Raw genomic sequence first — 22,753 nt, forward strand, 5'->3', positions numbered from 1 at the left:
CAAAATTCCATTGATGGGGTGCTCAGTTTGCATTGGTCAGAGAATCATCGTTTTAATGGTTTTAATCATCGTAATTAGAGATGCGTAAACTGAAATGTAGAGTGCTGTCAATGTCATTGTCATTTGTCAATAGTCGTCAATCTGCAATCGCACTTGCAAATTCACAAATCGCAATATCTGTGCCTGTCGCGGTCGGCGCATTTCATAGAGCTTAATGCTTATACATACCCGCGCATTTGGCAGTCTGCAGTCGACAATTGGCCTAAAGTGTTATTAAATTTAAATTAAGAATAATATACATAAATTTAACTTTGTTGTGCTTTTCGTGGGATTAAATTACATCGAACATTTCTAGTGAGTACATAATTTATACTCTTAAAAACAATTTTCAAACGAACCATTCAGAACTGCTTATATAATTTTCAAGCTGGTTTCGCTCAAGTTTTGCGGTATTAATTTAAATGGATGTTAAAACAAATCCAAGGTCGAGCATTCAGGTATTAGCACGAGACAAATATAATAATAGATACTACGGTGTTGTTAAAAAATAAATTTTTCAATGTCATAACTAATGTTACGCTTATTTCGCAGTTATCATTGTGGTCATCATATTAAACGTACAGTTTGTACAACGTAATAACATTTAATTAAAGTGAAATTTTGTGCCTCTTATTTAACTGCAAGATTATTATTTGGAATATTGTCTTACTCTCTCTTAGGTGATTATTAAAACAGTGGGTAGTTGAATAATATTATTTACTATTTAAAATAAATATTGTTAAAATGCCCAGTACTTATGGAAGTAAATTGTTAAAGGAACAAAATTATGTTTTGTTCACCACTTTACTACAAAAATCTACGCAAAAGTATCTCATGATGTAGAAAGTTGGGTATATTCTGATTGAAACAATCAAATTATTTGTTGTGCTATCTTTTTTATGTACTTGCCCATTAGTTCTATATTACTGTAAATTGATATGCAGTAGCAACTAGAAACATAATTAAAATCTATCTGATATATGTATTATGAACTGCACATCATTTAAACAATTGTAGTAGTGCAATGAATTAAAAACAATAATTAATTATAATTATGCTACAATTCATAAATTTTTTCTAGTTATAAATAAATTTTAAATAGCAATTTGTGAGACACTGGAAAGTTTAAAAGTGATTGTAATCTATAGTTATATGATAAAGCTGAAGAGTTTGTTTGTTTGAACGCACTAATCTCAGGAACTACTGGTCCGATTTGAAAAATTCTTTCGGTGTTAGATAGCCCATATATCATCATGCTAAGAGCAACAAGAGAGGAGCAACACGGTTTAAACCGCAGGGCACAGCTAGTTAAATACATATAGTAAAATGCAATTTTTCCTATAATTTTCCTCACAATTAATGTATTTTCTGAACAAATATAGACATTAGATATTTTCTCATATACAATGGTTTCATTAATTACATACATAATAACAAGATTATATAATTTATTGCAATAATATACTTACTAGGAAATGTCAATAAAATCATATTGCATTCTATAATCAGATAGGAATAAGATTATGATCAACACAACATGATAAGAGTACATGCACGTTTATCATGTACATAAACCAATAAACACTATCCTACTAATATTATAAATGCGAACATTTGTGAGGATATGTGTGTGTGTGTGTGTGTTTGTTAGTCTTTCACGCAAATACTACTGAACCGATTACAATGAAATTTAGCACACATATAGAGGGTAACTTGGATTAACACATAGGATAGGTTTTCTTTCAAAACGCTGGCAAAGCCGCGGCCGGATAGCTAGTATAAAACAGAGATATCGCTGTTTGTGTGTCCTATGTATGCTTAGATCTTTTAAACTATGGAACGGATTTTGATGCAGTTTTTTTAATAGATAGAGTGATTCAAGAGGAAGGTTTTAGTATATAATTTATTAGGTTTTAGACAAAGCGAGCGAAGCCGCGCGCGGTAAGCTAGTATTATCTAATATCCATCTGTGTTTCGAAGTTAAATATCTTTATTTATATTTCAGAAAATGGCTACAGAAAAAAGAATTGACATCACCCAGCCTCTATGGGACCAAAGCACATTTGTGGGCAGATTTCGGCATTTTGCCTTCATCTCGAATCCTCTCCTCTCTCTAGTTCCGGAGAAGGAATTGTACCAGGCTAAAGAGCTCTATGTTAATTATAAGTAAGTAGTTTTAAAAACAATATATGTAATTAGTATAATATTAGTAAGTGGGGTAAGGGGCAGATGCATTAAACATCTCTTTCACTGATCGATTTTCTTTAGGGATAAGTAGGTGATCAGCCTTCTGTGTCCTACCAGACCAAGACATTTTTTTTCTTCGTCTCCACCGGGAATCGAACCCAGGACCCCTCGGTGCTACGCTCACGCGTCAGACAACAACTGTACCAAGGAGGCGGTCAATATTAGTAGGATGTAGACCTAATATTGCTAGAGATGGTCCTATACAACTTTACCAGAGGTTTTATATAAGTAAAACACCTTTATTTAGTTTAATTATTTTTTAGCCTTTCTATTGTGGGTAGTTAAAATAACTAAATTACCGGCCGCGGCTGCGCCCGCGTATTCAAAGAAAAACCCGTATAGTTCCTGTTTCTGTGGGATTTCTGGGTAGCCTATGTCTTATTATGGATCTTCAGCTACCTACATACTAATTTTCATTGTAATCGGTTCAGCAGTGTTTGAGTAAAAAAGTTCCAAACAAACATCCATACATCCATCCTCACAAACTTTCGCATTTTTAATATTTGTAGGATGTTCTTAAAAATTCTAGTATAAACAGATTGAGACTGTGCATTTATTGATAGTAATTGCTGGAAATTTTTACAGTAGATATGATTGATTGTTCATTAATATTCATATTCTCAATAAACAACTCAGGCCATAGTTCAAAGCTCATAAATACAGAAATATCTATACTTAATATTATAAAGCTGAAGAGTTTGTTTGTTTGATCGCGCTAATCTCAGAAACTACTGGTCTGATTTGAAAAATTCATTCGGTGTTAGATAGCCCATTTATTGAGGAAGGCTATAGCCTATATATTATCACACTAAAACCAACAAGAGCGGAGCAATGTGGGTAAAACCGCGGGACAACGCTAGTTGAGTGATATATAGAATAGAATAGTAAGATTGACCAACTAACACACGAATTTGTCATTTACTATATAAATTTAATAAAATAAAATTTTCAGGGAAGGAAAAGAGCCCTCCGGAACAACAATAGACCAAGTGGTGAGAGCTAAACAGTTATACGAATCGGCATTTCATCCAGACAGCGGTGAACTACAGAATGTGTTCGGTAGAATGTCATTCCAAATGCCTGGAGGATGTCTCGTTACAGGCGCCATGTTGCAGTGGTACAGGTAATCTATATAATAAAAAAATGTGTGTGTGTACTAGTTAACTAGTGTACACACGTAAGAAGTGAAACTTCTTTATGACCTTATTTAAAAAAAAATAATTTACTTTAAGCAACTTTACAGAAATACGTCGAATCACGCGTGGTAGGGGAAAAAGATGGCGCGTAACGGAAAAATGTCACGCGTAACGAAAAAAATGTTACACAAAATTTTTTTTCAACCCTGATAAAGAAGTTTCAGTTCAATAACAATTATAGTTAAAAGAGCATTAAAAATTTTTTCGTTGTCACATCGTTTGAATCAAATCTGTCCATTTAAAGTGGGTCAAAATCAAGTGTAAAGGAGTTGTTTGTAGAATACATGTTGGTTACGTACAAACATACAGGTGAATTTGATAAAAGCGTGTTAAAATGAATCGCCGTGTGTTGATAAGCGTAAAACTCGAGATTATATAATTTTTAGAGAGAATATAGTAATTTTTTTTAACGGCTTTGTTCAGGGAAAAAAACTTGTGGAGAAAAAAAAGGGGCAATAGGACAGAACAACGTCTAAAAATAAATTAAACAAGCTTTCTATTTGAAAAGGTTCCGGTCTGTGTGACATATCTATTTTTAATTAATTAAGTACAAGTAGGTGAAGGTACCTTTTGTGACCTTGCAGATAAAGCCTTTTTTCCACATCACTGAGGATATGGTATCCTCAGTGGTGTGTTCGATTACGTCCGATTCGAGTTCAATAACGAGTAGTAAATAGGTAAATTTTAATTATTTTTGTGAAATAAAATTCAATTTAAATTTAAATTCGTTTATTCAACAATATACTTAACCTAACCTTCGAGCTACAATTAGGTGGTACTGTACTGTGTTTAAAAAAAGATACCTTATATTTATTTCTAACTAGTAAGCACTTAAAAAAAAAACTCAAAATAATTTCAGAACAGCCACAGCGGTAGTATTCTGGCAGTGGGTTAATCAATCATTTAATGCTCTGGTTAATTACACGAACCGAAACGCTAATTCGCCATTAACAACTAAACAAATGGGCGTGGCGTATGTGTCAGCGACTTCCGCGGCCATGGCGACGGCGCTAACGTTCAAATTCGTTATACAGAAACGCGCTACGAATCCCATTTTGGCGGTAAGTTTTTGACATTGTAAAAAAAAAAATAAGCATAGACAATTTTATTCAAGATTCGATTATTTTTAATCGCTGTCACTATTTTTTTTTATTTGATGACAATTTTTTTATTGTTATAAAAAAAAATCAATTGAAATAAAAAAAGCATAGATATTTTTTCGGGTTTCGAACATTTTGAAATTATAGGTATAGCTCTTTTTCGTATTTAGTGTTTTAATTTTTTTTTATAAATTCAACTTATACTAGTTTTATTTATAAGATTCACATCAAGTTAAATTATATTGGTGAAAAGTGTTTGACCATTTCTACGAAGGTATAAAAACAATTATTATACAAGCAGAAAGCTATATTATTCTTGGACGACATTAATTTACGTTTAATTTTGATTATGCTGATGTGAGGATGTTATTCTTGTGTTTTCAATATAAATGTTAAAAGATTTAAGTTTAAGTCCTCAGATTGTGAGTGTTTTATGAAGTAATCTCTATTTTTGGCAAATCATTGAAAAAAAGTACGATATATTAAAAATATACCTACAGTCATGGACGTATAAAAAAAGACGGACGGTATATCGCCTAAACATTGAGTGAAGCCTAGTAATGGCGGCGAAACATCCATGTGTGTGTGCCATGTTGCCATGGCAACAGCTGTGTTGATGACAATGGCGGCTGTATTTTTTTCTATAAATTTTGCCGTAATAATTTTGTCATTAAAACATAAAAGGAATAACTTGCTTCCCAGTGGAATGTAATCCCTTGTGTTTTGTTATTTAAAATTGTACTGTTGCGACACCATTTACCATGCAAGACGGCATTTTAAATATTTTTTGTGAAACAGTGACGCAGTTAATCAGTCGGTAGTTCACGACGTAATGGCGGCCGACTAGCTTACTATGGTGAGAGTGTGTGCGTGTTTATTGTCTTTACACGATCGCTAGCTTACTATGGTGGCTTCACGTTGTTTGTTCGTAATACGGTGTCCGTCTTTTTTTATACGTCCATGCCTACAGTGATAAGATTTTTATTGGCGATATATTCGTCGTTATCTGATTTTAGTCTGATGTTATTTTTATTTTTGATACAGATTTAAATGAACAAATAAATGTATTTTTTTTTCAGAGATTTGTTCCTTTTGTAGCGGTAGCGTCGGCCAACTGGGTCAACATTCCATTGATGAGGCAGAATGAAATATTATTAGGTATGTATTATAGTGAAATTAGAAATTTTAATATTTTTGTCTATTTGGCCGGCTCATATTCGAAGTCTGCTATTTTACTTGGTAAAGAAGAAAGTTGCATAATGTTAAAATCAGTTTTACAATAAGGTTTTACACTTAAATAGTAACAAACAAACATTCAAATGTTTCCACATTATAATATTAGTTACTTTGTATTATGTTAGATGTAACGAAGTAGAAGAATTTGTCTCCGCCAACTATTTAAAAAAATATTTATTATGAATAACTAACATTTAAGGTAAATAAACAATGATTTAACCATAGAAATCCTTTGTATTTGTAAATTGTAGTTTTTTTTTCTGATAAATATAAAATAATGTTTATTTCAGGTCTCGACGTTACTGATGAAAATGGAAAGATCATTGGCAAGTCACAATTGGCCCCCGTTAAAGGAATTTCACAAGTTGTTACTTCTAGGTAAATGTTTCAATAATTTGCTTTTCTATTCCTTTTCGTCGTGTCGTTTTAGGAATATATATTTATTTAAATAACAAATTTTATTTCTAATGTTTTGTACAGTAGACATGAAAGCTAAATTTCAATCCCGCTGAGCATTTTTCGACGATTCTGGATTTTTTAAAATATTTATCCAATATTAGGGATTAAAACATTAAACAAATTAAATTTTAAAATAATTCCATTAAAAATTGACATAAAATCCATTTAGTGGTTTTCGCGTGAATGAATAATAATAAGCGGTTTTCGAATGAAAGAGTAAAAAAACATACAACCATACATTCTTTTAATTTTTTTTGTTTATCACATTAGTTATTGGTATTATTAAATATTTATATTTCAGGATAATAATGTGCGCGCCCGGTATGTTACTCTTACCAGTTATAATGGAGAGATTAGAACCAAAAGCGTGGATGCAAAGAATAAGATGGGCACATATTGGTATACAGACCGGCATTGTTGGACTTTTGTAAGTTAAATTATTTAATTTTAATTATAATCTCTATCTCTATTTATATAAAATACTAGCGGTCCGCCCCGGCTTCGCCCGTGGTACCTACATGTTTAAACTTTCCTATCTCTCAAGTTGGATCGAACTGCACATGGTGTGCGAATTTTATTATAATCGGTTAAGTGGTTTAGGAGTCCATTGAGGACAAACATTGTGACACGAGATTTATATATATTAAGAATTTAATTATAATCTCTATCTCTATTTATATAAAGTTCTGGTGTCTCAATATTAGTACCATATTCCTCCGAAACAAATGGACCGATTCTCATGATATTTTGTGTGCCTATTGGGTGGATCTGATAATAATCAGTCAACAACTATTTTTCATACCGCTAATTGGTAATTGAGAACAACATTATACATTTTTAGTAGTAAGTCAGTCTAGCTTGGAATGGTATAAATTTTTTTTTAGGTAGATATGTAAATTACGCAGGTAGATTACACTTTTACTCAATTGTCACTTACTGTTGATAATATAAAAAATTGAGCTTATCAAATACATATTATGCGAAATAAAGTCATAACACATTATTTTATTTTTATTTCAGCTTAACATTCATGGTGCCTACCGCATGTGCTATATTCCCTCAGAGATGGTATGTATATTTATTCTGTTTTTTATTAATTATTATTATATTATGCATTTAATATTTTGACTGACCGGTTGGCTTGGTTGGTAGTGGCCCTGCCTTCCAAGCCAGAGGTCGTGGATTCGATCCCCACCCGGGGCAAATATTTGTGTGATGAACATAGATGTTTGCTCTGTGTCTGGGTGTTAATTATCCATATAAGTATTTATTTAAAAAAATTATTTGTATGTTTATCAGCCATCTGGTTTCCATAACACAAGCGAAAGCTTAGTATGGGATCAGATCGTGCCGTGTGTGAGAAATTGTCCTGAAATATTTATTTATTTATTTATTATACTTATTCATTACCTTGCAAGCGAAAATAAAATCTATTCCTTTATTTTACAGCAAATTATCCATCGACACAATTAAGAGGTTCGAACAAGACAGATACGAAGAAATATTGAAGAACACAGATGGAAAACCGCCTAAATATGTTTATTTCAATAAAGGACTGTAATTTATTTAAAAAAATTGAAAAAGAAGGAAAAATGGGTTTGAAACTCTGGTAGTGGTAGATATTGTGTGGGATTGATTGATATTAAAAACTATTTTTAAGTATCAGTACGCAATAAATCGATTTTTTAGGTTTTTGTTTAATATAAAAAATTGTTTTTGGGATTATGTTGTGTTAATTGGATTATTTTCGTAACGGTTTTAAGTTGTTGCAAAAAAAAAACATTTTTTTAAACAGTGCAGGAAAAACGCAAAAAAAAAGTTCAAAATATAATATTAATGACATTAAATCCATATTACAATAGAAATTACAAGGTGGGCCAAAAGAAATCACCCTATTGGAAGATGCTCTCATTTTTGCAAATGGCCGCTAATGTCAAATCTGTTTTGACATTTGTGTACTGGACAGATGTAAAATACAAGTGAACAAGCCATGGAGCGATACAGTACCCAATAACGCGGAATAATCGTGTCAACTTTTTTGCGTAACAATTCGTCGCCGATTCCCCGGCCGTCCGACACTCACTGCGCAAACACTGCGCCGTTTGGCCACCAACCTTGAAGAGTATGGGACCACACGAGACGTTGCCAAGAGTGGCCGGCCCCGTTCCGCCGAGAATATCGCCGCTGTTGCCGAGGATGTCGAGCTGTCGCCGGAAACATGCTACGGGCACGGTGCACGCTATAGGGCCATGTTGACTGAGTTTTTTTCTGCCGCAATTGGACGAATTAGGACTGGAGAATATGTGGTTCCAACAGGACGGAGCAACGGCACACACTGCGTGAGCCACAACCGATATTCTGAGGGCGGCTTTCCCGGGTCGCCTCATCTCTCGTTTTAGAGATTTGCACTGGCCCGAAAGATTGCCCGATCCAGACTTTTTTGTGGGGTTTTTTTGAAGTCCCGTGTTTACATGAACAAGGCTGAGACCTTGGAAGCCCTCAAGGACAACATTAGACACGAGTGCGAGAATTTGTCGCCCGAAGTTTTCGCTGAAGTGATGAGAAATGCCATAAAACGAGCCCGTATGGCAATCAATTGTGACGGCGCCCATTTGGCCGATATCATCTTCTCGACTTAACGAATAAAATTTTAAAGGTTCAAATAAACATAATCAAAAAACAGAATCGAAGTTTTTAATTTAGAAAAAAAATGAGAGCCAAACAACATCGGATGACTTCTTTTGGTCCACCTTGTATATTCTACTATCCAGATAAATAAAAAAGGATAGTGATTGACTTTCTTTTTACGCAGCTTTATATAGACGTCAATTATGATATTATAATATTTGTTATGTACTTAAATATTTAATAAAATTTGCGGAATTGACACGACTTAAAACAACTTATTTCTGCCTACTTATTTCACAAAAATGTTGTATTCAGACAATATTTATTTAATTATGCATTAAAAATTAGAATATATGACACATTAAGTTATTACATTGACATTAAAGGCTATTACGCACTGTCGACCAGTCGCCGGCGACTGTGACTTACTCCTGGACGACTGACGACTAAGTGCGCAAGCCCCTATTTAAACTATAGTAAGTCACAGTCGCCGGCGACTGAGTCGCCAGCGACTGGTCGACAGTGCGTAATAGCTCTAAGTCTATCTCACTTCATATGGGAATATACATATAATGTGTTAGAGTGAGAAGGTATAACTTAGTTAAGCTTAGAAATAGAATTAAGTTGCTGATAGAATTGAGAAATGCTTGCAATATATTAAAAGACGTTATTTTCATTTAGTTAAGTATTAAGTATGATTCATGACACTGCCGTTTGAAATTAGTTAACTATTTTAGCCAGAGCTCATATAAATAAATCGTATGTTTTAAATAATTTAATAAAATAAATAAATTCAATTCAATTTTGGACTATCTCTGTCTCTTTATAATGATCATGTATGTGTCGTGACCATATCACTCACTTCATGAAATGGTCGCATTTCATGAAATGTTTTAACGTCTATGGGCGACTTCATTATGTGGTTCGAACAGATCAATGATAAGAATCGTTTCTCGATATGGGCAACTAAATGCGACCATTTTATGAAATTATCGAACATTTCATGAAATGAGCAAATCTACGATATGGCTACGACTTATGCACAACATATTTTTATTTGTTATTGAAAAATCGGTTATAATATGTCATAAGTAAAAGTGAAAAAAGCTGTTTTTTTTCAAGCTCTTTATTTGATGTGCTAGTTTTAATTATTGTACTGTATTAAAGATTTGTTTTTAAATTATATTATTTTAAAAGCAATTATATTATGTAGATGTGTAGGAGCTTTAATGTTTTTTGCGCAAATATTTTTTTTTGTTTTACGCATTTTTTATCTATGTTTAATTCATCTGCATTTTATCGCATTTTGTTATTAAAATCATTTTTTGTACATTTTTTGTTTTTTTTTTTTTGATCTGATTTATTTAAATATTATTTGGCATAGACTTTGTAGTATTATTTTTTTAGTATTGATATTATTTTCTTGTAAATATTATTTTGCTCACTTTTTATGACTTAATGCTACAATAAATGTGCTATAATTTCTTTACATTGTCAACATTTTTAAAATTCCGTGGATTATTTTTAAAATACAAGATAACTATGTATAACATTCCATCTATCTGTCTTTCTGCTTATATTTTAAGTTAGGTGCGTCGATATTAAGTACTTCGGAGATTATTTAAGTACCGACTTTTATTCCAAGAGTGCCATGGTTTTGTCCCTTAAAAAAATGGCGATTGTAATGCACTAAATTATAAAATTCTTAAAAAAATACAAATAAATATCGGAAAAATCGGAAACGTCAGCCATTTTGCTAATACATACTTGTAAGAAAATATAAAATTATGTGATTTTGACAATAGTATTATAATAGTTGATAAAAAGTTATAATATTGTGTTGATTTGTTATCGCTTGTTATGTATCACGCTTTAAGATTGAGACAATAAATTTGTTGTGAAATTATGTTTTTTTGTTTTATTTTTTTCAGATAACGAAATATTTTATCATCATCAGCCCATGTAATAATTATTATTACTTATTTCACTGCTGAGACACGGTCTCACACTCATATGATATACTAAAATTTCATCAAAATATTATAAATTCCGAAATATAAGAAGATGCAATACAAAATTATATCAATGGTTACTCAGTTTATTTATTAGTACAGCCAGGTACAGCTTAAATTCAAAATAAAAATTATAATTCAAATTTTGTATGGATAGAAAAATAATAACTTAAAAGCAAGTAGTGTAGTGTATAGAAATGTTCGTCACCCATGAAAATATAGTTCTTCAATTGTTGTTCGATGGTGCCCAAGAATAGCTACCCAATTATTAAAACGTTTTTATAACAGCGCCATCTTACGGATTGTAGATAGAACTATTTCAAAGAGTTAACAAGAAAATATTATTTTTGATATAAACATCATTATATAAAAATAAAAAAAATATATTAATATTTACATATAAAAATAAACAGGAATTTAATTAGTATTCAATATAATTCTTACTAAAAAAGTCTGCTAGTATGTAATACCACAGATAATATTAATACCTACATACAGTATTCATCTACCCTCATTTTATTTTTCTAAATCGCGATGTTGAAATTTTTTCTGCAAATTCATATAATAATTATCGTAAAAGCTAATACATCGGGGTCAGCAGCTTCGAGGGAAGCCAGTCGCCACGCTGGTCTGCTGTGGCTTGCGTTCAGATGAGACGAAAGTCTAAATATTCCAAGTGATTTATTCACAGACTGATATCCCGCCCATTGAGGCGTGTCCTGCAAGTAATTGCATCACCTCGAAGTCGGGCACTTTACAACCCTTCTTGTGGTTAACTCGACCCCACTTTTGTAACTTTTTATAACTTATTTTAGACTGAATTATTTTTAGTGCATACATGTGCATATTTGTGTACGCGATTCTTGTAGTGAACTAATAAGTGATTGATTTTTACGTCTCTTGAATCTGTTTTGAGTTTTATTTAGTGTTATTCTATGTTCATTTTTTTATTTAGTTGTATTAACTATATTCATGACTAGCAGTCCGCCCCGGCTTCGCCCGTGGTACATATTTCGCAATAAAAGGTAGCCTATGTTCTTTCTCAGGGTCTAAAGGTTATCTGTGCCAAATTTACATACATACAAACAAACCTTTTCTCTTTATAATATTAGTATAGATAGTGAAGTTGAACGACAATGAAATAAAATTATGCTAACAGAATAATTTGAATATTTGATATTGAATATTTTCTCTTCATTCTTTCTAATGCTTGTATAATTTTAATCGATTCTGTAGTTTTTTTTAATATGTTAAAATGATTGAATATCCGCTAACTTTTAATATTGTAGCAAGATATCTTAAAATTTTATCTTTAAAGGATTTTATCTTTAAAGATATCTTAAAATTTTATCTTTTATTTTTTAATTGTAATTATAGGTATATGAATTTCTAAAACACCTCCATTCACTTTTGTGTAAGTGTAGTAGACTGTTTTCTGGGCGATTTATTTGGCGATAAATCGATTTAGCATGAATTCATTGTAACAGAAAGTTAAAGTAATATAATAATAATAAAACCTACTGAGAAAAGCTCGATCATTTTGTTTCGTGTAAAATAGGTACCCATGGGCATGAATCATGATCATACCAGATGTCGGGGTATATTTTAAAAGGATATGCTTTACAAATAAAACCAAAAATAAGTTATACGTATATCTTTATTCGATAAAAATTAATACAAGTATGAAAATTATTTGAACTATAGAGTCGCTTGTACGCTAGATATAAGTAATATAAATACATGCATTTACAATTATGTTAGTGTATTATGATACAAGGCACCGATTGTTTGAGTATCAGTACAAGATTCGTTGGCACTTTATGGTATAGCTAGTCCTGATTTGTCAAGACAATTTTGACATGTCATTAACTCATTATTTTTTATCTATACAACTTTTTATAGTCTGTATTCGTAAATATAAAATTTTCGTTTTTTCGACGTCGAATGCTACACAGTTTTTAAACAATATAAAGCTATGTTAATTCTATCTTATAGTCTTTTAATATGGACATGAGAGGTTAGTTTTAAGTACGCGTAGCGATCGTCAATATTCCATAACTTAAAAACAAGATTGCCAATAAATAAAAAGGACTGCTAAAATGTTTATCGAGTGCCCAATAACTAAATATAATCTTACACTAACAATTAACGAGGTTTCGCATTTGTATTAAAAAATCGGTTGCAATTTTTTAAATCAAATGCGCTTCCCTATTTAAAGTAAAGTATAGTAAAGCTATTAATACACAGTCGCTTTTTCTAGCAACACAGACGCGTCACACATCGCCTTAGCGGTGGACCGGACCAAGAACATTAAATGTAATTGTTCGAAGACATTCAGTTGTATTCTTGTTCGCACTAAACCGTGTAAAACTGTGGCTCTTTCGAGATCCAGCCACCTTTGTAGCGATAGTTCTCTTTCATCTACAGGCACTCCTTGTACGACATCTAGCGGACCCCAAAGCATAAATTCTAGAACCGATTTTGCTTGGTTCAATGATATTGCGCGTTCTTCTTGTAATACTTCTTTTAGGAGTGGTGATAACTTCTCTCCAGGGAGCAGAATTTCTAGGGCTTTGATTGCACATTTGCATAGTGATGAGAGGTTTTCGTCGTCTTGTTTACTGCAGTCCTCGCTTAGCCTGAAAGATAATAATAGGTATTATTTCTCAATATCATAAATAACAATATCATAAATTACAAAAGACAAGTTTTTTGTACTTTTTTTATAACCGAATTGGTGTTTATAAAGTAGGTACATATAATTATTTTGAATGCAGAAGTCCATAATACGGCGTATACGGCCATATTCTACATTATACGGCAAAAATATTATAGGTATTTCAGTTTTATTGCTTTTAAATTTGAATTTTATTGGCAACGCAAAAAGACTTTATATTTGTGTAAGATTTTATCATCAAGAGTTGTTTGCTTAGTAGGATTTATTTATTACTTTTTACATACATTTGATAGTAAAAAATTGTAAAATTAAACCTACCCTTGTAAAATACATAATCTGCCGTAACAATTAGTCTTGGGAGCGGACAAAGAATTCAGTCTGTCTTCAGACGCCGACGTGTTAGCACTGCCCATATTTTCTTTGAAAATTATAAACGATGTTAACGTTTCTGGTACTTCTTCCACTCCTCTAGCTTGGAGACATTTTAGTCCGATTATAATTTGGAGCATCATGAAGATTGCTTCGTGAATTTGTTCGGTTTGAACTAATTGGTGTTCTTTAGTGGTGAGGTTGGCTGTGTGAAGGTGTTCGCCGTAGGTGTGGATGGTGTCTGCGTGTGCGTGCGCGAGTACTACTATGGTAGCTGAAAGGAAAATATAAATAATTAATTAAATGGCTGTATTAACATAAAACGAATCATTTTACTGTGCATCAGACTATACTGGAAAACGAATAAGAGTGGTTTTGGGGTAGGTTTTGGTGCACGGGCGTCTATTTATAAAATTGATAGAGTAGATTTTGTTGCATATAAAAAAAAACTTTGTTTTCATAATATAAAAAATGAATATTATATCTTTAATATTGCAGGATGCATGGATCCAGAGTGGATGAAGGAAAAATAAACACGTGATAGTTATTAGAGTAAAATATATTAGCTAATGCATCTATTTTAAAACCTTTAAGCTAGAAATAAATATACGTATCTCGGTATTAATATACCTTTATATGTCACCGAAGGGATGCACCCTCGTTTCTATTTTAAGCATCTATTTTAATGCAACGTGTATTGAACAAAGTCACACTTAATAAACACCTACTTATTTATTCAGCTAGATATTTCCATTATAATAATTATGTACAGAAATAAATTTTTAATATATTATAATTGATAAGTGGAGAATGCAATATGCAATTTAATGTAATTATTTACCTACTGTGCTGGGATTGAAACTATTTTTCAAGTCCCTAAAAATAGATTCATTTAATTTCTACAAAAAGTTTATAGGTACACAACTTGAAAATCTAAACAAAAGATTCATTGTTCCATCAAACATACCTTGAACCAGATCCTCTCCATCCTCTTCAAACTGCTGCAACGGTACCAAGTCGCAGAACTCCGTGATAGCGTTCAAACTCAACGTCTGCGGTTGAACCGACTGGCAGACCATTTGCGAACCCATGTGTTCCTTGTGCACCATAAGCGTTACATTCACCGGCCCCTGGTTGGAGTTCCAGACTGCTGGGTAAAAGAACCGCTTGCCGGCTTTCGTGTGCTTCTGCTGGATTGAGAAGTCGTTCCAGCGTAAATTGGTGCAAGCTTTCAAGCCGCGGAGTGAAGGTTGCATGGCTGCACTTTGTTGGACCTGGAAATTTATTTATTCGTTATGGTTATTTTCAAATGGCTAAGGCTGTTTCGAACGTTTTGTAGGGAGTTTCGCTAGTGTTCGTATTCTGTTACCGTGATAAAACTTTATGTAAAATAATTGTTTGAAGCTTTGAAGCTTGTTGGTATAGATCAACTTAACTGTTCACTACACGTTTTAAGTACATTTGACGAACCCATTTTTAAATATTATATTCAACTTCTATTTAACATTTAAAATGAAAAAAGGAAGAACAAACTTTCACAGTAAATTGATCTCAAAATTAAACCACATTTACGTAAGTTATCTATCTAAAGGCGATCCAATTTCTATTCACTTACACCGCAAGTATTGCATCAAACGAGAGTTTAGGAGGAAATTATAGGAATTACACGAAAATTACCTGTTCCAAGACCTGCGCTAGCGCTTCGTGATTCGCGATGACCACGGCCCCGTAATTATCCTCCAAGTTCTTGTGGACCACGCTCCTGCCCTTCCTGACACGCAATTTGTTCGTCGTGGTCTTTGGCGTCATGTCCGACTGGTAATCTTCGTTGTTAGAATTGTCCATGTTATCGTTCGAGCTATAGAAACTGTATGGGGAGTATATTTCTGACTCCGTTTCGCTTCCACAGTACGGTAGGGATGAACGGAAGTTGTATTTCGGGAAATCGGTGGTTTCAGTCTTGCGTTCAGCGCGTTCTTCTCTTGGCTTTATGGCGGAGTCGCATTCGGGTGAACTAGAGCGTGCGTGGTTCACGTATTCGTAATCGCTGTCACTATTTTTAGCTGAGTCGCAATTTTCCTCGTCGTATTTACCAGTGTTGTATACGTCGTCGTAGCTGTTGATAACTGGCTCATTTGTGGCTTGCACTAGTTCTTGTGGTCCATCATCTATATCGTCTTTGTCATCATCTATGGGTGATCTACGTTTGAGCAATTCTAATTGGGTTTCCCGTTCGCGCATGCTCGCTGTCCTTTCTGGTTTTCTTGGCGCCAGCGCTGATCGTATTTCTCCTGGAATTATTATTCATACCATTATTTTTACGTTTAGTGGATGAGTAGATATGGTTTTTTTTAGTATATATATATGCTTCTTGATACTAAAATCAATCTTGAGGGAAATTATTAAAATAATCGAAAAAATCATGAAATGCTGACATAAATATGTTTATCAGACGTGATGAAGATATACGTAAATATCTGTTAAATCATATTTTATTGCAAGTTGATTATATTATTTTGTAAGATTGACAGTTTTATAATTTAAATGTGGGACAAAAACCGCTCATAAATTCAATGTAAGGTGCATAAAAACATTTACAGTCGAGGTCACTATAATGACATCATTTTAATATCGCAGCTTCAAGTGTTGATAGTTTTTTTAGCAAAACCTCTTCAGCAAGCAAAATTAATGCTATACAAGATATTTGAAAATTATAATACAAATCTATTTCTAAGAATGTGATCACACGTAGTATTTACATGAAAATATAATGATCGACTGTTGCTAATTAGGTAATAATTACTGTTTTCAACGAATATTACTCATTGCACGAATGACAATGATACCGTTCATTAATTATGAAAACATAAAAGAATGAAAATGTTCTTTGAAAGTATTGGTTCAATAATAATGAATGCGTTAAGTTCGTCTGGAAATTATATAAACTGCAGATAAATGTTTACAAATTGGATTTATGGCCGTCGTTAAAATATTTCCTTCGCATTAATTTATAAGCTATGTAATCGTGACTTACCTAAATTAGCATAAATGTTGTCAGCATTGGTAGGTGTGGCTGCCCAAGTCTGTTGTTTTTGTTTCTTTTGTAGAGCGATAGATTTAGGAGGGGGCGGTCTCGCTGGTTTGGGAACGTTGGAAGTGTTTTTGTAGTCTTCACTCGATAACCTCGGAGGCGGAGGCGGCTTGTTCACGACCTTGGGCATGTCGTCTGTCGCGGAACTACAGACGCTGTATATCGACGACACATCGTCGTGACTCAGCCGCCTCAGGTTCTCTGACGCCTCGCCATTCGATTTCACAACTTCAACACTCGATCCGTTGATATCCAGAGGATGTATGATCACTAACCGAGGCTTCGGTTTTGGTGTCAAATCGTAAATATCTTCAGTTTTAGTCATCATTTTTGTGACGGTTGGCACACTGAGCTCTTTTTTATCCAGGTCTTTAGAAGACCCGATGCGCAATAATTTTTTGATCGAGAACTTTAGCTTTCCTTTCCGCTTTTCGTCTAAAAGTAAATTGTCATGAGATAGGGAAATATTTCTTCTAGGTGCCGGTTCTGGAATGTCACTCTTGCAGAGATCCGGCTCGTTTGAATGTTTTTGTTTTGGGGAAGATGACATAATGGCCCTTTCGCGTTTTTCCATTTCGCGAACGACTGGTGAGTCAGACTTCATGAAACCGTTTGCGTTTCTTTGGTAAATATTATTAGAAAACTCCTCCGTTGGGGATAAAGGTGGGGTCGGTGCTTTCCGTTTGCACATACTGCTAAGTGAAGTGTCACTATCTTGTTTGGTCAATACTGGCTTTGCGTAATATAAAGCATCCGATCTGTCCTCGCACAATTCATCATTCCTATCCTCATTTACATGTCGCGGAACTTTCTCCTCGTCTTTTTTTGTTGTTTGCATAATATTTTGCATTGCGGTATTACTTTTCTTGGTCGTTTGTTTTATGGCTGGTTTTACAGGAAGCTTGGGCTTTTCTGGTACGACCGGTTTCGACGGCATTATATCAGTGATCATACCATGTAGGAATGATGGACGGGGATCCATAGTAGGTACTGGGCTTTTAGGTAAGGCCGGGGCTTCACTAGATTCATCGGGGTCCGCTCTTCCATCGGGTTCCCCAGCCAGTTCTCGACTTGCTTCCGCAGAGAAAATCGCTTCTTGTTGTGGAATGATAGGTGGCATATCTATAATAGGACTTTGGAATGTTGAATATCCACTATGGGCTTGCCCATCTACCTTTCTCACCTGTCCTATAGGTGACATTTTAATGTTTTTATCGCTTTCGTTAAATACCTTGATTTTTACAGTTTCTTCACATTTGTGTGACTCGGAGAAATGGCCACTGTCGTCGTTGTCAGAGTCAGTTCGTCCACTAAAGCTTTCGTCGTCAGAAGTGAATGAGTTATTAGCGGTTGAATTCGATGTACTTACAGCCGAATCAACACTGCTACTTTCAATGTTTATCTTACAAAACTTAAATTCTGATCTACTAAGATTAACTTTTGGTCTCTCTTGAGTCTTAGGTAACGGGGATTTTCTCACAATACCATTTTTCTTTGTTTCAGACATCTCTTTTCTCTCAAAGTCATCTTGCATGCTTTCCTTAATTTTTTCTTCGACAACAGTTGGTTTGTTATTATTTTGTGATAAGTTTATGTCAGTACCACCCCCCAGCCTGTTCTGCTGTAAAGTTTCAGATATTTCTTCCAGTAGTGACTTTTCTGTACATAAAATAGCATCAGATGATTTAACACCTTCTGTTGTTATAATTGTTTCAGATTCCTTAATGTAAGTAGAGAGAATGATATTCGTTTTATAATTACTTGATGTCTCTTCGGTGGGAGGGTCACTAACGTTAATGACAGCGGGTTTTCGAATGTGTGTTTTGATTGGGGAGTTCTTGTTATCTTGTCCAAACGGGGTAACTGACACCATTAAAGTTTTCTTCTTTCCGTCAGAGTCTGTTTGTACTTTACCTAGCATTAACGAAGTATAAGACTTAGCAACTGAATCGCCAAGCAGGTTAGCCTTAACTGTGTTGAAATCAGTGTTAGATTTTGTTATTCTGTGTAGTTCTCTTTCCTCTTCAGTGTCTGGGAATGTATCATCTACATCGTTGTCTTCGGAGACCTCGAATTCTTCTCCGTCAGACCAGTCGTCACCTCCATATCCTATTACACTGCATACTTCTTCTGGAAATCTTACGTTACGTTTGCTCTTTTTCTTCGAGTGAACTTTAAGAATACTCGGTGGGGTCTTCTTAAAGAATGTGCTTCTGTTTTGGAATGGAGTCGCTAAATATTTACTACCATCCGATGTCTTGTCTTGCTTGACGTGTTCTTCGCGTGATTTGAAGCAGTTAGAGCAAAAATCTTTTTTCCACGCATTCTGTACGAAGTTGTGGCAGACGGGTGACATTTTGCTCCGCGAATAGCGTCTGTTGATCACATAACTGGCATTCTGAAAAGAAAAAATAAGAACAAATCAGTCATTGTTAACTTTCACTGTGATTTGCATCGGTCGATTAGGATACAATAGGAGTACGCATCGTTAAGTAATTGAATATGCATATTTGAATATTAATGCCTTAAAAGTTATGATCGCTTGACTACATCTTATTAAATATATTTAGCGATTATATAAAGATATAAATCTTAGATAAAAGTATAAATTAGGTGTTTATTAATAATATATTCCAAGACGAGTTACGCTTGCGTGCAAGTATTAGATAGATGAATCGTTTAATACACTGTATTACGCTGCCAATCAAGATTGAGTTCACTTTTTACTGTCTGTTATAAAACCGATCATGTGCGTATAATAACTATAATATACCAATATTAATTGTGTAATAAAGGAAAGCTATGTTCCCTATCATTAAACACAATCATTTGTTATGTTGTTACTTGTAGTTGTACCACAGCTTGTACTTTGAGTTTTTCATTGCGTTATCAAACAGATGTTTGCTAAGCAGTCATTAAAATAATCATTGATTGAGACGATTTTTCACAACATTATTTGCATACGTTATGACTATTATTATAGGTTGGGATGTAGTCTGAAGTATATTTTGAGAATCAAATTTCGCTCCTTTTATGTAATTTGAGGTTAAGTATATAAATATTTGATTTAATAGGATCTATGTTTTGAGAACCTTTTTAATTAAAATATACTTGTATCGCTTATTAATTGAATTAAACAATTAAATTATATAATGACTAACTTATTCGAGAGTGCCTCTAATCAGGATGCTCATGAGATTTAGAAATCACATGTGGACAAGGCATTTCTTAAGCAAATAGAGGTTCGTTTATTTTACTTTCTTTGTATTCAAGTAGCTGTTTGACCGGTTATTATGGGTGACGATCGACGATTTTATACTTTTTATTATGTTATGTAAGTATGTATTAGATAATGCCTGTTTAAAAATACATAAGTTATACAATATTTCGATGTACATATTATAAGGAAAATAAAAGCTTTAGTCCGTCTTACCGTTACATAAAAAAAATGTTCATTTTTTTTCTTTTGATAGTGTTTTAAAAAAGCGCGCCATTGAATATCTCACTGGCCAGCAACATTCTTCAATACAATATCGACCTCTTTTGTTGAGTAATGGTATCTTTTGAATAAGGAATGTGTACGTTCATATTCTTTTTGCAACAAAGGAAAAAAGAAAGTCCGCATTCCTTGACTGGCCACATACATTTTTATTGAGGAGCAAAAATATATACTTAGTGATCATTTTACTGGGTAAAAGGAAATGTAGAGCAAAAAATAAATATAAAATTAGACCAAAATCAAGCGAAAAAGCTTTAAATTCCCTATAAATACTCAGGGAATTTCGAAAAAAAAAAACGTTTGACTGCAACTTTTAAACAGACAGGCGACGGACTTTCGCATAATATTTATATAAAAATTTATACAGAGTTTCAGTGTTAACCAAGAACATATTAGCACATGAAGTTTAATACAAATCCTAAAGACTAATATAAATATACGAAAGCGGTTTTGTTCCGCTTTCACGATTCAACTACCGAACCGACTTTTATGAAAGGCTATACAAAATAGCATTAAAATATTTACAAGCACCAATACGTTATGTAACAAATTTAATATAGAATTCAAGTTTTTTTCTTAGATAAATATTATCTAACAAGCTGAAAGATAAATAATTTTAGTATTTTTTATTCTTCTTATGTTTATGATGTTGATTTTAGACGACTTTGTTTAGAAATGTAAATCTTTATGATCAATTTCACCACTTGCTGAAAAAGTCACATAAAACGACATATGTACATATTTTCATGTCATTGTTTGTAATTTTAATTGACAGATAAGCGAAATAGTATCCAGAAGGTTAAAAATATGTAATGAGTAATGACGATTCGAAAGTGCTTCTAAAAGAAGTCTAATTGAATAAATAAATGTTAGAGTTTGAGTTGAGTATCCAGCGTCCAGAAGTTGTGAAACCGGTCATTATTGTTTAGAAGATTGCCAATAAAATTAATAAAATTTAGTGGAATAAATTACGTTACAAAACCTTTAAACTTAAAAGTAAGTATTTAACTTTTAAAAGCTAATGAATGCAATAAGAATCTTTTAGCATTTATATTCTACAAACAAAATAATGTTTTGATAGATAGCTCTGTCCCATTAATTTATTTTAATTCTATGGAATATTGTTTTTTACTGAGTAACCTTACGTTATACGTAACGTAAGTAGGTATCATCGCGGCGCAAAACTAGTGTTTTCAATGAGTAAATATTACAGGATGCACTTTCACTTGGTAAGCCATTGTTGACAATTTTACATACAAATCAAATACATACATATTTGTAAGGTGATTGCTACGATCTGTTCCCAGCCAATATCCCGCTAGATGGCGCTGAATTCTACATTTCTAGTTTATTTGAGTTTTTGCGTAATTGGAATAGTCATCAAACCTAGGAATAGTCATGGCGGTTACTGAATATTATATTTTATTGAAATATGTTATATCATTGCCTTAAAATCCACCCAATTCGGTAAAATTATGCGTTTTAACATCTGTCATTGCATACAGGGTCGTTTACACACACAGACGTATACAAAAATGATAAAGATTTAACTCTAGATGGCGTGAATGTAAAGCGCGTCACACACGGTGAAGATACTACCTATAATATTTTATCTAATCTAGTAATATTTTATATTACAGTATCTTAAGGTATCCGGTATCAGCGTTCTGACCATCATTTTTCTTTTTTCGCTGTAGAACCGCCATCCTGTTACAAATGACCCACAAAGGAGAATGACCACGGGTGGTATCGGTAAAATTTTAGTTGTGCCACGTATTCGTTATATTGTTAATTCCTATTTGTATTTATAATGATCATATGTATCAATATTAAGTCTTAATTAAACCGGATAAATTGAAATAATAGTAAAAGTAAAAGTTTTTCTTTTGAAACATGTATGACTACGTATGGAATCGGTAAAATACTAGTTGTGTCACGTGTTCGTGATATTGTTAATTCCTATTTGTATTTATAATGATCATATTTATCACTATTAAGTTGTAATTATACCGAATAAATAGAAATAAAAGTAAAAGTTTTGTTTTGACACATACCTATATCTATCTCTCTTGCAAACGTCATATGTCATAGTTTCTATTTGAAATGTCAAATGAATGTGTTCGACGCATTGTTCGATGTTATTTTGAAATAATGTTTAAATTACGATTTACTTTTCACATTTGTCTTGTAAATTAAAATA

At 33.1% G+C, this 22,753-nt stretch overlaps 2 protein-coding genes and 1 long non-coding RNA gene across 7 annotated transcripts in view; 2 read left to right on the top strand and 1 right to left on the bottom strand.

Moving 5' to 3' along the window:
* The first annotated feature begins 181 nt into the window (after window positions 1–181).
* Window positions 182–7,860, top strand: Sfxn2 (sideroflexin 2). The gene is made up of 10 exons (XM_089703308.1): window positions 182–195; window positions 231–354; window positions 2,045–2,205; window positions 3,239–3,409; window positions 4,342–4,543; window positions 5,662–5,740; window positions 6,109–6,196; window positions 6,579–6,704; window positions 7,298–7,345; window positions 7,727–7,860. The coding sequence occupies exons 3-10, from the start codon at window positions 2,048–2,050 to the stop codon at window positions 7,836–7,838; spliced, it is 984 nt and encodes a 327-aa protein (XP_089559434.1). The 5' UTR covers window positions 182–195; window positions 231–354; window positions 2,045–2,047; the 3' UTR covers window positions 7,839–7,860.
* A 4,851-nt stretch (window positions 7,861–12,711) lies between these two features.
* Window positions 12,712–22,753, top strand: part of LOC149482663 (uncharacterized) — a 382,500-nt gene continuing 372,458 nt past the window's right edge. The window contains exon 1 of the long non-coding RNA XR_016316586.1: window positions 12,712–13,027. This is a non-coding gene — a long non-coding RNA (uncharacterized LOC149482663). The remainder of the gene's footprint in view (window positions 13,028–22,753) is intronic.
* The window catches only part of LOC149482664 (uncharacterized), a 94,876-nt gene continuing 85,263 nt past the window's right edge, over window positions 13,141–22,753 (bottom strand). For all 5 annotated transcript variants that reach the window (XM_089703235.1, XM_089703236.1, XM_089703240.1 and 2 more), the window contains exons 2-6: window positions 16,998–19,452; window positions 15,641–16,254; window positions 14,931–15,237; window positions 13,913–14,237; window positions 13,141–13,556 (exon numbers count right to left, since the gene is read on the bottom strand). In XM_089703235.1, the coding sequence (XP_089559361.1) occupies window positions 13,154–13,556; window positions 13,913–14,237; window positions 14,931–15,237; window positions 15,641–16,254; window positions 16,998–19,452 (4,104 nt within the window). In that variant the 3' untranslated portion in view covers window positions 13,141–13,153. The remainder of the gene's footprint in view (window positions 13,557–13,912; window positions 14,238–14,930; window positions 15,238–15,640; window positions 16,255–16,997; window positions 19,453–22,753) is intronic.

The sequence above is a fragment of the Colias philodice genome, chromosome 14 (genome assembly GCF_061535455.1).
Source record: "Colias philodice isolate Cphi_HAF_F1 chromosome 14, ilColPhil1 Martin Lab GWU primary, whole genome shotgun sequence".
NCBI classification, from domain to species: domain Eukaryota; kingdom Metazoa; phylum Arthropoda; class Insecta; order Lepidoptera; family Pieridae; genus Colias; species Colias philodice.

What these genes read in the sequence shown, in the direction of transcription:
- Sfxn2 (XM_089703308.1), top strand. Translation starts at nt 2,048, where the DNA reads ATGGCTACAGAAAAAAGAATTGACATCACCCAGCCTCTATGGGACCAA. An exon ending in GCAGAATGAAATATTATTAG is followed by an intron (nt 5,741 to 6,108) that starts GTATGTATTATA and finishes TGTTTATTTCAG; the next exon opens with GTCTCGACGTTACTGATGAA. An exon ending in GCTATATTCCCTCAGAGATG is followed by an intron (nt 7,346 to 7,726) that starts GTATGTATATTT and finishes TTTATTTTACAG; the next exon opens with CAAATTATCCATCGACACAA.